Source organism: Moschus berezovskii, chromosome 14, assembly GCF_049115385.1.
Source record: "Moschus berezovskii isolate FMDL1 chromosome 14, NW_MosBer_1.0, whole genome shotgun sequence".
Classification (NCBI taxonomy): Eukaryota; Metazoa; Chordata; class Mammalia; order Artiodactyla; family Moschidae; genus Moschus; species Moschus berezovskii.
Genome location: NC_142473.1, coordinates 68,971,802 through 68,988,397, shown reverse-complemented (window position 1 = coordinate 68,988,397; position 16,596 = coordinate 68,971,802). Strand labels below are relative to the sequence as shown.

The 16,596-nt window shown below is 36.2% G+C and overlaps 1 protein-coding gene across 1 annotated transcript in view; it reads right to left on the bottom strand.

Moving 5' to 3' along the window:
* The window catches only part of CAPRIN1 (cell cycle associated protein 1), a 36,188-nt gene that overhangs the window by 9,795 nt on the left and 9,797 nt on the right, over positions 1-16,596 (bottom strand). The window contains exons 3-14 of the mRNA XM_055423819.2: positions 12,417-12,479; positions 12,221-12,307; positions 8,729-8,967; positions 8,565-8,647; positions 5,900-6,037; positions 4,609-4,661; positions 4,445-4,531; positions 3,131-3,286; positions 2,900-3,008; positions 990-1,051; positions 403-513; positions 53-202 (exon numbers count right to left, since the gene is read on the bottom strand). Of these exons, the coding sequence (XP_055279794.1) occupies positions 53-202; positions 403-513; positions 990-1,051; positions 2,900-3,008; positions 3,131-3,286; positions 4,445-4,531; positions 4,609-4,661; positions 5,900-6,037; positions 8,565-8,647; positions 8,729-8,967; positions 12,221-12,307; positions 12,417-12,479 (1,338 nt within the window). The remainder of the gene's footprint in view (positions 1-52; positions 203-402; positions 514-989; positions 1,052-2,899; positions 3,009-3,130; positions 3,287-4,444; positions 4,532-4,608; positions 4,662-5,899; positions 6,038-8,564; positions 8,648-8,728; positions 8,968-12,220; positions 12,308-12,416; positions 12,480-16,596) is intronic.

The following is a 16,596-nucleotide window of genomic DNA, read 5'->3' as shown; positions in this document are numbered from 1 at the left end:
CTCTACCATGAAGATAGTACACACCTAATGTCAATTGACTTAATCTGCTTACCGTTTGCATGGATTGGAATGGAGCTGCATTTACATTGATTCCACTGCTATGTAAAGGTTTGCTTGTCCCAGCCTGGAACACTTGAGGCTGAGAAGCAGCAGGAAGGGATGATGATGCTGTAGTCTGGTCTGTATTTAAAGAGATCGTTGCCTAAACACAAAGTGAATAGATGCACTTTAGTGGTAAACTAAGACCCATCGGTATGTTAATAAATTCAACTATCTTATGAAATAAAAATAATATAGTGCATGTGTTAGGTCCAAAACAAAGAGATACTGTATTAACAGTCATTTGCCTCCACCCAATTCAAGTGCCTCATCAAGTTTATATGACCTAGTAACACAACTTGCCTGAATCTGGTCAATCGGTTCCTTTTGTGGTCGTTGCTCAGTAGCATGAGAAGGTTGGTACAAGGGTTGAGATGCTGTATACCCCTCACTTGTGGATGAAACCAAAGGGACCTAACAAAGAAGTAAAGAAATCAAAGCTTCATTCTGTTATAAACCAACTTCATTACATACAAGGCTAAGAAAGAGACATTCATGTTAAAGAGACTATAAAACCTAACAACCGGAAAAATACATATATTATTAAAGCTCAAAGTTAATAAACCCAAGCCCAGTTGCAAAGTTCCCTACAAATGTTAAGTAATAGCTACACTAAATTTTAAAACTATGAAATCTAAACTATGTCTTCTCAAATTCTGTTTGAAATTTTAAAACTTCATTATAATTAAAAACCACAAGAATTAACAAATAAATTGTTTTTATTAGTTCATTAAAAGAAAAATAAATGTAAACATGGAAATATAAGTTGATAGCTACTCATGCCAGACTTGACACTGATCAAACTCACACCTGGTTTTCATACGCTAGCTAAGAAAGAGACCAAAGAACTGATTAAAAACAAAAACTGCAAAAATATTTATCAGTCTTACCTGTGTAGCTTCTGGCTGTACAGAAACTTGATTAGGTTGAGCAAGTCTAGATTCAGAATGAACTGTAAAATTGACCAAAAAGATACTGTCATACAAAATCAAATTTCTTCAGAGATGTCTCTAAAGTCAATTTTCTATAGCCAAATCCTAAATAAACTATTTAGCAATTAGGAAAGTAAATGGGGAAGTACAGGGAGGATTTTAGCTTTCAAGTGAGCATTTTCAATTAACCAATACTCATTATTATTAATCAACTGCCACATGCCTTTCACTATTTTTTCTGTGTTAGTGAAACAATACTAACAAATAGGTGTAGAGCAGAATAAGAATCAATGCTAGAATTATCCCTGAAAAAGAGCTTTTAAAAGCAGTTAACTACAAAGGAGCATAGTCAAAACTTTGAGACAGATAATATTCAGAAATATTTTAACTATCAACTTTCAATATAATTTCAAATGCTTCCACTGGAAAAAATAAAAATTCATCTTTAAAAAGCCCATATTCAATTCAGTGTGCATGTTATTGTCAACTTTCATCATTCTTCCAGTACTCTTCCAAATCATGGTTAAACAGATAATCAAAAATATAGTATCTCTGGTTAGTCATTTGGAAATCATCCATTTTCATTGAAGAGTCTAGTGAACTTACCATCACCTGAAAATCTAAATAGCTTTACAGGTTACATTAGTGGTGCATGTGTTGACTGGTGTAGCTAAAAAAACTATGTATTTTCTTCCTCTGGTAGAGCTCAAAAAGTGAACACTAATAACTCTGTGAGTCCCTGATCTCTTTTCTACTCTTGGTAGAGATACGAGCTCCCTTTCCTTTAGAAAAATCCTAACTTACCATATTAACTATGTTTATTAAACATAGTTTAATAGTTGCTTTTACCAGCAACTCCTTTTATAACATTTAAGATTAACATTAAATGTATTACTTCATACTGTTCCACTTTTATGCCCTTAATGCTGACATGCTGTAGGAAAAAAACAAGACTCAAAATTACTAACGGTCTTTAACAGATGTTCCACTTAACCCAATACAAAAGCACCAACCCTATTTATTGTGCTGCTGTTTCAAATAATGGTATAAGACCAGTGAGAAATGAAACTTCAGCTATCTTCTAGTCCATCTCTTCCACTTTCCTCTTAAGCATTTCCTTACCCATTCACTACTCCATCTCATTTTTAAGTAATAAAATGTTCAGAAATCCTCCTAAAAAGCTGCAATCATCCTTCAGAGAAAGACACCTTTTTAAGATTAATTTAAAAAAAATAATCTGGTCCTTCCTTTTTCCAAATATAGATAATGTTTTCTTTGGTCATGCAGCATGTGGGATCCTAGTTCCCTTTACCAGGGATCAAACCCACACCCCTTGTACTGGGTACATACAGTCTTAACCACTAGACCACCAGGGAAGTCCATTCCTAGGTTAATTTTGAAATTTAAAAAGCGAAGCAAAATTTCATCATACCAAAAAAAAAAAAACCAACCAGGTGTAACACATCTATAGTTGTACAAGTCAGGATGTGGCTGCTATAGGGCAAGGGAAGAGGCAGTAACTAGTGACTACAGGGAACACAAATAGCTTCTGGGGTGTTAGTAATGTTCCACTTCTGGGTGCTGGTGAGTTCACATCTGTAAACACTCATCACACTTTAAGTTTGCATGTATGTTTCTGTATGTCCATATGCCAATAAAGTTACAAAAAAAAAAATCCACCACTAATAACGATGGAACTGCATTTATGGTTCATATTATAGGAAAAAAGAGTTAACATTTCTCACCAAATTAAAAGATACAAGATCCGAAAGTAAACATTAAAAATAAAAAAGATTAATTTTCACGAACTTTACATAACCTAAAAACACTGGTTTTTTATTTCTCACATAAACATGATCACTACCAACCTGGAGGGCAAACCAGCTGGGGTATGTCCATGTTCTGTGCTGGATTCATCGGCTGTGCAGATACAATGGCAGGATCAAGTGTTTGGTTTTCAAAATCCAGCATTGAATCCTAGGATATAATTCAATTCATATTCAGGTAGGATACAATGTATAAAGTTTAGGTAGGATATAATGAAACTAAGTTAATGTAAACACTTAACCCATCTGTCATAGTGTTTGACTAGTACCCACCTGTATGAAATTATAGGGCCCCTGCATTTGTGCCATAAGGTCCTGTACTCGCTGTCTTCTCACGAGGGGATCGGCCTGAGCCACTGGGGTCAGAGAGTGGGGTTCTGATACTGAAGGAGATGCAGCCTGAGGCTGCTGCTGGAGTGAATTTACCACCTAAAGCAGAAGAGGACAGGCTGGTAGAATGACAGAGCTCCATTCATTACCGTCATGACTGGTCCCCAAATTACACATACCACGTACACTATAAACAGAGTAACAGATTTGAATGTAGTCAACCTGACCAAATTAAGCCAAATTTATTAACATTCTGATCAATGCTCTCACTTCTACAGTGTTCCCAATTCCACAGGGTTGCCACACATTAATAGCATTTCAAGTTTACCTTGTAAACAAGTTTAAAACAAAAAAAGACTACTGTGTCTACATCCTAAAACCAAGTATTTTGCCAAAACTGTTAAGCCTTCTACAGTAAGTAAACCTATACACCTATATCAAACATATATCTATCTCCATACCTGATATATACTAAGCATTCAAGAAAATGTTAGTTATTATTATCATTAAACTTTGAGTTCCTATCATTTCACTCTCCACCAGTACCACAGGATCAAGCTCTTTCACACCTTGTCTAAATTGCTACAGAAGCCAAATTTCACTCTACCTATCATCTTCCTAATAATTTCTCCTAATTATTGTTTTAAGTAATTCCCCACTCTGCTAAGAAATCTCACTAATTGTTATTACTACAAATTTACATATTTCTCTGCCTGGCTGTTAAGCCTGGGCAAGTCACAACCTTAGTTCCTTTATACGCAATACTGAGCTAACAGAACTTGGTAATCAACAGTATGAGGGTAAAGGAAGAGTCTGACATGACACTTCAATGTATCCCCTGTCAGGTAGTCTTTCCGAAGGCTATCCATGCAGGAGACCAGATTTTCATAGTTCAACCTGATTAACAGGTTGTGTACTTTAAGAGATTGAGCACATAAACTATATAGATATTTGTATATTTTTTTGTAATTGGAACAGTAAAGTGGTGATTAAATACCAACAGAAACAAATCACCTTTTAAACAGAACAGTCTTATATAATGAGTTTGTTATAATAATAAATGTACTTAGAATGCAAAATACTTAAAAATCTAAATTTGTTCTTAGGAGAGATAAAAAGTAGTAATTAAAGACAAAAGACAAAGTACAATGCCAAAAACATTGGCATTGTGCTTTGTACCATTTATTAAATAAAAATTTAAAAAATAAAAATAAAAAAAAAAAGACAAAAGACAACCTTGTAACCGAGAACTCTTACCTCAACTGTTTCAACTGTCCATTCATCTACCTGCTCCTTTTCACCACTGCTGAACTGTGTTTCTGCCATAAATTGTCTATTTACATACTGCAAAGCAAAGTAAATGTTTGAAACCTCTGTTTAAAAGACAGAAAGAAAAAACTAGCATAAAATAAAAATCATACCTCTGTTGATTCAACCTCATTTTGTTCAGTGTATTCTTCCACTGGCTCAGGTTCTAAAAGGTTAAAAAATGATACAAGAGTGTAAAATATATTTTTTAAAGTTAACAATTCAAAAAATAAATAAAGTTATAAATTCATTTAAATCCAGTGCCCCATCATATAGTCTGAATTTACAAAGTTAGTTAATAGTAAGTTTCTGTATTTTATTACTCTTACAACAGTAGAAAACATTTTTTTAAATCATATATTCCAGGCTTATTTCAACAGTAATTATTCTGGATCAAATATAATGCCAATAAAACAGCATCCTAGTCTCCATACTAATCTACTTGGTAAAAGTGGTGGTGGGGTGGGAAAGACTATTTGGGAATTTCCTGGCAGTCCAGTGGTTAGGACTCAGTGCTTTCACTCCCAGGGCCCAGGTTCAATCCCTGCTCAGGGAACAAGATCTTACAAGCCCCTTCCCCCCAAACAAAAACACAAAAAAAAACCCTGACTTAAATTGCTTTATATGGATCTGCAACCATAAATTTCACCAATCTGCAATGTTTCTGTCTAGTTTCAACCTAATAGCTAACACTTGTATGAAATGCCTACCATCATATACACATTACTTCCTAAATGAAGAACCTGAGATACAGAAGTTCCGTAAGTTGCCCAAGTTTTACATAGGTAACATGTGTTGTAGCCAAGATTTTATTCAGGCAATCTGATTCTAGAATCCATGCTTTTACCCATCACAAAACTAATACTCCTTAGATAATGCTTCCAACAGTACTCAAAATTTTATTCATCAACTTATCATAAAAGTCCTCATAGTACTGTTTACCTACATATTAGTGATATACTAGGAGCTAGAATAGATCTCTGGTGCCTGAGAAATTTATAGTTGTAACTCTCCATCATAGAAAACAACAACAGCAACAAAACCTAATACCATTCTCCTCAAATACTGGCATGGTAATGAGCCACAATAAATGAGCACACATCAGTCAAAAATCTATCTGAAAAGCCATATAAACAATAGTTGCCCCCTTATCCATATTCCAACAGAGCAATAATACAGCAAGAAAAAGACATTTGTAACAGGGTTAAAGATCAATAAGATAAGTAACTGATATTTAATACCTCTGGGAATTACTTATAATGTGTTTTGTCAATATTTGGTCATGCTTCAGGTTTCTCTAAAAATCTAAGTGTACATATTTAACTAAATAAATGTCTAGCTTGAACCTGTAGCAAAGGAAAGTAAAACCAAGACCCTAAAGCTCATAGCCACCTGAGTACTCACCAGCTTCAGCTACCTGGTCTTCAACTGTAGGTGCTGAGGCTGCCTCCTCTTCCTCACACAGACCATTCTGGTGGTTGTGGGTGCTGTCAAAGTAGTTTGACTGGAAAACACGCTCAACAATTTCCTTTAGGGCTTTATCTAAAAACACATTATGAATTATAATCTGAGACTATCTGACTTAAAAGATTAAACATTCTACAAGATATAGTAGTAAAAAAAATCAACTGTTACTTAAAAAATTAAAATATTAAATTCTAAAAGAAATTTATTACAGAATAAAGGAGAGCAAAAAATTATTTGTCTTAAATTTTAAGCATTTTAAGTAAGTTAGCCCAAAATAAAATCATTTATTCTTTCAATAAGCATATATTTAGCACCTGACTATATGTTACGTAATGTACTAGGCACTGGCACTACAGAAAGGTACGTAAAAGACATCTGCCCTTGATCATTTATTCATTCAATAAGCATTTATTTAGCACCTAACTATAAGCTAAAAAGTATACTAGGCACTGGGGCTACAGAAAGGTATGTGAAACACGTAGTATTTGCCTTCCCTAAGCTAACAGTCCAATAGAGAAGAGCTCTCAACTACTCACAAAAAAAGTAAAATAACATCTGTGAAAAGAACTATTCAGAAGTACACGCACTGGACCTAATCAAGCAGAAACCACGAGAGGCTTTACTGGTGTAAGGATTGCAAGAGCTGAGATCTGGAAGAGGAGTAGTAGAGAGGAAAAAAGTATTTCAAGGCAGAGGCAACAGCATTTACAAAGCCCTGTACAAAGAAGGGTGCCAAATACAAGTCAATTTAAGTATGCACTGAGGCTGAAGCAAAGGAAATAAGGACAAAGCATAAGGAAAGATAAGTCTGAAGACTGTTAAGGGACAGAATTTGCAAGGTCTCACAAACTATATATATATAAAAAATGTAATTAAAACCATTAAAAGATTCTAAAAAGGGATGGATGGTAAATTCAGGTGAGAGACAGCATTACAGAAGAGAAAAAGCAGAAAAGTAGAGAAAGAAGTAGATTCAAAAGATATTTAAAAGGAAAATATAACTGTCAGAACTTGGTTCATAAAGGTGTCAGGGCAACAGGTGAAGATATATGTTAGGAGTTAATTTCCTGGTCTTATATAGTAGATGTAGATCAAGAACTATTAATAGGTAACTATACAGAAAAATGAAACTTCAGAGACATTATATCAAAGGAGTATAAAATTAATCCTATACTCCTTTGATATAAAACTATTGGGAATTTCCTGGCCATACAGTGGATAGGACTCTGTGCTCTCACTGCCAAAGGTGTGGGTTCAATCCCTGGTCGGGAACTAAAATCCCACAAGATGCACAGCATGGCCAAATAAACTATTTAACAATTTTTTGAATGCTGAACAGAATACTTCATGTGCTCTCTCTCCCTCTCCTTCAGAATCTCCTGCCTCAGAGCTGTTTTAAAAACTTATGAAAGCTGAATGTAAAAAAACACACTAATTTGAGTAAATTACACCTTTCTATTAACTATAAAGGTGTTACATTCCTAAGATGCTAGAATGAGGCTAGTTAGAAAATAACATCAAAACAAGTGACAGGCTTAGACTTTAACCCTTTAACCCTTATTATTCAACAGAGTTCATGAAAATTTTATCAGACATGACCAAAAGCTACTTTTGAATCTAACAAATTTACACCCATGTCAATTACTTTCTAATCAAACTTTAAGTGGGGAATTCCGTACATATTTGTAGCAGAACTAAACCAAGAAGTTGTTTATTTAAACCAAGAAATACAAACAACACAGGTCAACAATCAAGAAAATGGATTTCTTACATGAAAATATACACAAGGATTGTCTCTCCTCATATTTGATTTACCTATTTCCTTAAGGCAAGTACACTCCAAATTATATCATACAGTTTTGCCAAAAAATCTTATAATTTCTTTTCAATCATAATAGCTAAAAACAAGGTATACAGATACCTTAGTAAGATGCCTTAGTATGTTCAAAAATCTACTTCCGTAAATCAACATTAAAAACAGCTAACAATCTAGTCCCTTTTACTAAGTGGTTAAAATCTAAAATTCCTAATTTACCGAAGTAGTATAACTTAAAAATATCCTTAAAAAAAAAAAACTGCCTATTTACAGTTAAGGAGCTCATATATAGATTGTTGGTCTAGATAATTAATTAGCTTTTTCAAAATACAAAAAAAAGAATATCCGAAATTAGCAGAAGCCTAAGAAAAAATAAAAAAAGACTAAGGCATGAATAGAATGCATGGGGTGGAGTAAGTGTTTTTCACAAGATTTCATCCATAAGGAAAAACCAGTCCCCATTCAACACCAAAAACAATGAAAGCCAATTTGGTGTTAATCTGAAACAGAGTAAGTTAAGAACAAAACCATGTTAATTTAGGACTCCCATCTTTACCGATTTCTGGTTGTTTGATGCTGCTGTTTTGATTTACACACAAAAAAAAATTGAAAAAAATAAATAAAAACATACAAAAAGGAAACAAACCAAAAAAGTAAAAAAGTAAACAGTAGATGAATATTACTTACATATTTCTAAAGTTTTCTTCAATTAACATTGCTTTTAAATAGGAAATTAAACTTTAAAGGTTCTTAGTCACAAAATCAAAAGTTGTCAGTGATACTCACAAGTTGTTCCACATACAGGTTTTTCCTTTCCTTCCAGCAAGTCCCACAGGTGAATGGAGGCATGTTCATACTGCTCATTCAACCTAATAATAAAAAAACACCTGGTTAGTTACTTTTCAGTTGTCAACACAACATTTAGAAGTTTCTATTATACCACTATATACCTCAAGCTCATGTCTCGTTCAGGGTCTGCTAATTTGTAGAACTCATCTAACAACGACAATTCCTCTTCAGACAATATTGGCACTCCATTCAAACCTTGCTTCAGGTCAGTTCTCACTTCATCATCTCCCAGTTTGTCCAAAACATACTGCAGCTCAAGTACTGTTTTTAAACGTTTCTGTTCAGCTTCCTCTCTCATAAGCTGCTCCCGACGTGCTGTCTTCTTTATTGTTTTCTGAATCTGCATAAAGACATAAACATAAGGCATAGAAATAAATTTTATAAAAACCCTTTTACTTCAATTTCAGGTCCAAAGTAAACAAGACACACTTCACTCACTGTGTTAGATGTGACTCGGACATACAAAAAAATGACTCCCAACTTTAAAAGTTTAATAAATGGAACTGTTTTAAGTAGTTATTTATTAGAAATTCAAAACACATGCTTTCCTAGAAGGTATTACACTACAGACATGGTACCAATGAAACAAATATTTGCTTCAAAATAATCTAGCAGACAGGGAATGAGGAAATAAGTGTGAGTAGTACTCTTGCCTAGAAAATCCCATGGATGGAGGAGCCTGGTGGGCTGCAGTCCTTGGGGTCGCTGGGGGTCAGACACGACTGGGCGACCTCACTTTCACTTTTCACTTTCACATATTGGAGAGGGAAATGGCAACCCACTCCAGTGTTCTTGCCTGGAGAATCACAGGGACGGGGGAGCCTGGTGGGCTTCCGTCTATGGGGTCACACAGAGTCGGACACGACTGAAGTGACTTAGCAGCAGCAGCAGCAGCATAGGTAAAATATAATTGCTCATGAAATGATGCTAACTGTAGAAGCTGCTGCTGCTGCTAACTCACTTCAGTCATATCCGACTCTGTGCGACCCCACAGATGGCAGCCCACCAGGCTCTGCCATCCCTGGGGTTCTCCAGGCAAGAACACTGGAGTGGGCTGCCAGTTCCTTCTCCAATGCGTGAAAGCGAAGTCGCTCAGTCGTGTCCAACTCTTCACGACCCCATGGACTGCAGCCTACCAGGCTCCTCCGCCCATGGGATTTTCCAGGCAAGAGTACTGGAGTGGATTGCCAATGCCTTCTCCGAACTGTAGAAGCTAGGTATAGGTAAATGTAAGTTCATTATAGTCTTTAGTTCTTAAAGTTCAGCTATTGCTACTGCTGCTAAGTCGCTTCAGTCGTGGCCAACTGTGTGCGACCCCATAGACAGCAGCCTACCAACCAGGCTCCCCCATCCCTAGGATTCTCCAGGCAAGAACACTGGAGTGGGTTGCCATTTCCTTCTCCAATGCATGAAAGTGAAAAGTGAAAGTGAAGTTGCTCAGTCACGTCTCTTAGCAACCCCTTGGAATGCAGCCCACCAGGCTCCTCTGTCCGTGGGATTTTCCAGGCAAGAGTACTGGAGTGGGGTGCCATTGCCTTCTCTGGTCAAACCCACAACTACCCTCTTATCCCAAATAATCCACCACTTCCATTCTAGGAAGAAAGGCAGGAATGAGAAAATAAGTTGAGAAAGCAAAAGAAGTATGACAATAAAGAAAGCCACTTTGGATGAAATGAGAAGTTCAAGTAGGGAAGAATATGAAGACTAGAAAAGGTAGGCTTGAACTAGGTTAAAGAAGCTCTTGAATACAAAACAAAAAAAGTGTTTAATAACTGGAAAATGCAACAAAGGATCAAAGTTAAAAGACTGCCAACAAAGTTAAAGGCCCAGTGAAAAGTTCCTTTTTTAACCAGTGTTAAAAAAAAATCAAAGGAAGATACAAGTATCTTCATTTACACTGTGACAGTAGCTTCAGAAATAGATTCTCTATATTAAATTGTCTATGGTAATTCTACTTCTTTCTATGACTCATTAAAAAAAAATCAGAAACAAGAAACTGGGCAGGGTTCTTCAAGCCTGAGGCTCCGACCTAAGCTAAATGGAACAAATCCCTGCTGCTGCTAAGTCATTTTAGTCGTGTCCGACTCTGTGTTACCCCATAGATGGCAGCCCACCAGGCTCCCCCGTCCCTGGGATTCTCCAGGCAAGAACACTGGAGTGGGTTGCCATTTCCTTCTCCAATGTGTGAAAGTGAAGTCGCTCAGTCGTGTCCGACCCTTAGCGACCCCACAGAATGCAGCCTACCAGGATCCTCCATCCATGGGATTTTCTAGACAAGAGTACTGGAGTGGCTTGCCATTGCCTTCTCTGGAACAAATCCCTACTTGGATGTAAATCAAATAACCCCTACTCCATTTTCAGGAGTATCATCAATATTTCCCATCTTCAATCAAATTTAATAAGTAACAATAATATTAAGTGCATGAACCATTAGTTACATTTCAAATACTGTTCTAAGCATAACCCTATGATGAGTAGGCACTAACTGTTTGGTTGGTTTTTTTTTTTTACAGATTAGAAAACTGAAGCAATGTGACAGCCTGGTCCCTCTCTTTTTCTCCCTTTCCTTTCTAAACTACTGGCTCTTTCTCTGGAAAACCCTGACTGATACAGGTATAGGAAAGTTAAGTAATCCTTTCTCTAAAGTCTTACAACTATTAAGTAAAAGTGGCAGAATCAGGATTCAAACCAGGCAGCTTGGTTCCAGAATCAGAACTTTTCATCTATGTACTACATTGTCTCTCATCATATAATAATCTTTATTTCAACAAATCAAGAGGCAACTTCATATTTCAAAGTTGTTGCAAGCCTTTCTCCAAGGAGCCAACACTAATTCAGAAGGATATTAACTTTCTGGTCTCAACTTTCAAGAAAGTATTTGACTTTGCTCGTATTTAATTTTTATCCTGTTCCCAAAGACTTCGGTCACATCAAAAGATGTTGGGGAAAAACACACCCCTTTGTTGGATCAAAAGCTGAAACAAGTACAACATAATCAGCCGGCCACATACCTTAAGATCCCTAATGGAGGAAGTAGTAACCAATTATATAAACAAGCCTCTTTATTTTCTGATAGTTAACAAACAGTATGTAAGATAGTCCTGAGGCATAAAGTAATACATGGAAGACAGAAGTCTACCACGTTTAGACAACCATCTCTTGGTATCCAAGGGGACTCAGCTCCAGGACACCCTACTCCATACCTCACAGATGCCAAAGTATCTACAGATGTTCCAAGTACCTTACAGTACACTCTCTACATCTGTGGCTTCAACCAACCTAGGGTTTTAATCCTTGGATCCAGACCCCTGCAGACACAGAAGGCTGACTGTATATATTTGCATAGATAATTTTTTAAACCAATGATACATGTCCGTCATATATGAAACTCAGTCCTTTTAAAGGGCATTTTCAAGGTGTTACATTAAATTTTACAAAATTGTAAAGTAACTTAGATATAATTGGATCCAATCCTCTCCGCCTTGCAGAGAACTTATCAACAGTAATGCAAAAACTAAAACTCAAAAAATACAACAAAATTTTCTGCCTTCATTTTTAATATTTTATAAACATATATGCCACCTTTTACTTACATCTTGGCTTAATGCCATGAAACTCCTCTGTAATTCTTTTGCGAACTCCAAGTTATTTGTGACTTCCTGGTACTTAGAGACGGCATCCTAAAATAACAAAAAGAAAATCCAACTTTTACTGGAAACACAAAGAAACACAAAATTAATCTGATTAAAATAAGTTACATAAAATCTAAATAAAATGTAACATCTTTACCAGCTGATCTTGATTAAGCCTTTCCCCTTTGTTCATTCGTTCCTGATAATCATCAAGCTTGCCCTATATTAAAAGAAAAAAATAATTATATTCCATACTGGAAGTATATACCAGCTTAACAATGCTAAAATAACAAGCCCATATAATTCTCTAAGTTTGTCTGAAATCTTGCCCTAAACATACTTTTTACATACTTTTTAGATAAACTATAGTTTAAGTTAGTATGCAAAATAGCATTAGTTTAATTGTGAGCTTAAAAAATGAATTTAAATATTCCAGCCATGCTGATACCAAATATTGTATTATAAGTCAATGATAAGTTATTGCTTATTTTAAAAATTATTTTAATTGGAGAGTAATTACTTTACAACGTTATGATTTTTGCCATACATCAACATGAATCAGCCACAGGTATATGTATGTTCCCCCGATCCTTGGATTTCTCAAAAAATATGTGCATCAGATGGCCCAAGCATGATACCCATCCACATGAGTCACAGCCGCAATTCAATGAGGATTCCACTTACACTCAAGTGACCATATCAGGTACTTTATTTTATTAAGTGTTAAATTTTTGTTCCTCCCCTCCTCGCCCAAGAATTCATGTACGTTGTGTATTTGTTTTTCTGAATAAACACATGTGCATACTGTCTTTGATGTGCCCCACACGTTTCCCTTAAAATGAAGTAACTTCAAGCTATCATATCCCTTATAGTCACAGTACACTAGTCAACAGCTTTGCTCGTTATTTTCTAACAAACCTAACTAAATGAGCCAGAGTAGGGGAAGAAAATTAAGCCTCTGGTTTAAGATCATTCTCTCATCCCTCCACCCCCCAACACTGGAGGTTTCCTAGGCTACTATTCTCAAATTTAAAAAACTGCCCCACAAACAACTCAGGTAATAAGGTATAGTCAAAAATTCACTTATTGTTTTAAGGGTCAGAGGAGAAATAAATAGAAATCTAAATTAAGGAAGAAAAATTTTAAACAATCACAACAAATTAAAAACATATATAGTTATTCCTTACCCTGGGCAAAAGTAAAACAACAACAACAAAATCAAGAAAACACACACAAACTAAGGTTCTGATAAAACTCAGAGGCACAGAAACAAGCTTAAAAGCAGTGTTAGAAAGTTGTTTTCAAATGATCCATTTTGTTTGTACCAAAAACAGTATTCAACTTTCATAATCATTTTATCTTAAATTAAAAAGTTTATCACACTTTAGACATACTGAAGGTAAAGTAAGTACAATCATTAAAACATTAATGGATGATGAAACTATTCAATCTTACTTAGGTCAACTATTTACACAACAGTAAGCCCCGAGGGCTTCCCTGGTGGCCCAGTGGTTATTAAGAATCCACTTTGCAATGCAAGGGATACCAGTTCTCTGGTCCAGAAAGATCCCACATGCCCGGGGCAACCAGGCCTATGCACAACTACTGAACCTGCACCCTACAGCCTATGCTCTGCAACAGAAGCCTACACACCACAATTAGGGGCAGCCTCTGCTCTCAGTAACTGAGGAAAGCTTGCTCTCCACAATTAGAGAAAGCCCCTGCACAGCAAAGCAGACCCAGCACAGCCAAAAATAAATACATTTATAATAATTAAAACATTAAATAAATATATACATTAAAAAAATAAGCCTCCGACTAAGTTCATATAAAATTCAAGTCTAGAATTACACTGTCAACAATTTGAGATTTTCTTTAGTAATGAGACGGAAGAAAATTTTACTAATACGTGTCCATGTATTACCTAAAAAATCTGATACTTTAGGAAAGTGAACCATATTATTCTGAATTTCTTCCAACCATGAGAGACTTTGTGGTACTTACTCTGTTTAAAAAGAAAGCTTAGTCTTTGAGTGAAATGAATCAAGATTTTTACACTGCTATGGTACACCTAAACCCGTAAGAGAGAAGTTAAACCGCCTCAAACATTGAGGATGAACAAAGACAGTTCATGTTTTTAAAGGGACAGGCTACTTTAAAAAAACAAAGAACTAAACAAGTTAAAGATTTGCTTCTAATTATGATTTATGATGTAATAATAGCATTATAATCTGTATTCCAGTACTTAGAAATATACAAATAGAAGTTACGCAAACAGGAATGCCTGAAATTTAGTGCCAGTACACAGTAAAAATTCTAGCAACTAGGCAAAAGAATTACAGGTAGAATCTTTTCCTTCTGTTTTGTATACTTATTTTGCAAAGACATAGCTTATATAATAGTGGTAAAAAAATTAAAATCTTGTGCTACACAAAAATGTTAAGATTGTCAGATTTCAGGATACTGTCAGGACTTTCACCTACAATAATCCTTGAGTATGCATCTACATTATCCTAGGATGAGATATGGCAGAAAAGCTCCAATTTTCTACACAACAGGAAATTTGCTCTTCATCCAACCCCAAGATCTACGTCAGATTACATTTTCTAAAGACGACTCATGTTGTACTGTTCTACAACGTGACCTTGGCACTTCTCATTAAAAACTAGTCTAATTCCTCTGCCATAGTACTGAGCGGGCTTCAACCAAGAGAACAGTAGAAATGATCTATATGACTTCCAGGGTTGAGTCATAATAGCAATGCACCTCTGCCCTGTTTGCTGGTCACTAAAACCAATCATGTTTGGAGCCCTGAGCCATCATTTAACAAGTTCAATAACCCTGGGATTGCCACGATATGAGGAAGCTTATGAGATATAAAGAGAAGTCGCAAATAAGAATGCTAGTCAGCAATTCTAGCGTTAGGTCATCTGAGCCCAGGCATCAGACACGTGAGTAAACAAGGTTGAGTCTTCCCAGCTGAGACCCCAGCCATCACAGAGCAGGTCAACCCCACTGTATGCCCTGAATCCCTAACAGGCATCATCTGTGCGCATGATGAAATGAGGTGCCAGAGTAATCTGTCACACAGCAATAACTGAACAGTTAAGAGGTCAATAAAAAGAGAAAGCAGCTACTCTGTGAAAATCGGCTTCATAGTACACAAATTCTAGAAATACTGTCACCCACAAGATCTCTGTGTAGCCAAAATAAAGACCTATGCATTAAATACAAGTAGAAAAATTGCCCACTTGGGGTTAAAATTTGCAGTACAAACTAAGATCATTACATAAATAAGGATTTGCTTGTCAAACTGACAGGTCCAACATTAACCCTCACAAAAACAGAGGGGCAAAGACACGAATAAAGTACTCCAGACAAACACAGCTTTTTTATTCCCTAAGTTCGAAGACAGTTTCTAACATACAGTGTTACAGACAAATTTGTTAAATATTCGCATCATCCACATAAAATGAATATTAAGTTTTTTTCCAGCAGAATGGAGTTGTTTTTCTAGCATCAGATATCTTCGTCAGAAAGCCTACCACAATATTGATATAACTGAAACCTGCCCTCTTAGATTCTATCTTGAAATATCCATCTTGAAAATTCAATTCAGGGTTCCTTTTTCAACTGTGCATCCCTAATGTATTAAAAATTCATTTATAGCACCACATATGAGCAAGATGGCGCAGTGATGAAGAATTTGCCTGCCAATGCAGGAGACGTAAGAGATGGAGGTTTGATCCCTGAGTCAAGAAGATCCCCTGGAATAGGAAATGGCAACCCGCTCCAGCATTCTTGCCTGGAAAATTCCATGGACAGAGAGAAGACTACAGCCCATGAGGCTGCAACAAGTTGGACACAACTGAGTGAGCACAGCACACATGAGCAAGATAAAAATCGGGCTATTTTCCAGGGTATTCATAATCAGCATCTCTAAAGCAGAACCATGGAATTAGACACTCCCCAGTACGAGTCAAAGACTAAGACTACACTGTCATGTAGTACAGAGAAACCAGTCCCACCCTTCTGCTTCTTTGTTGCCTGTAACAGTTCAGAGTATTTGTTATGACAGGCATTCAAATTTAAAGTATCATGGAGGCACTATTATCAATCACATTTCATCTAAATGGAAACTGAAAGGGCAATTAAATAACTTGCCTAAGGTCATATACACCCCACTCCAGTACTCTTGCCTAGAAAATCCCATGGATGGAGGAGCCTGATGGGCTGCAGTCCATGGGGTCACGAAGAGTCGGACACGACTGAAGCGACTTAGCAGCAGCAGTAGCAAGGTCATATATATGAGATGGTTGGATGACATCACCAACTCT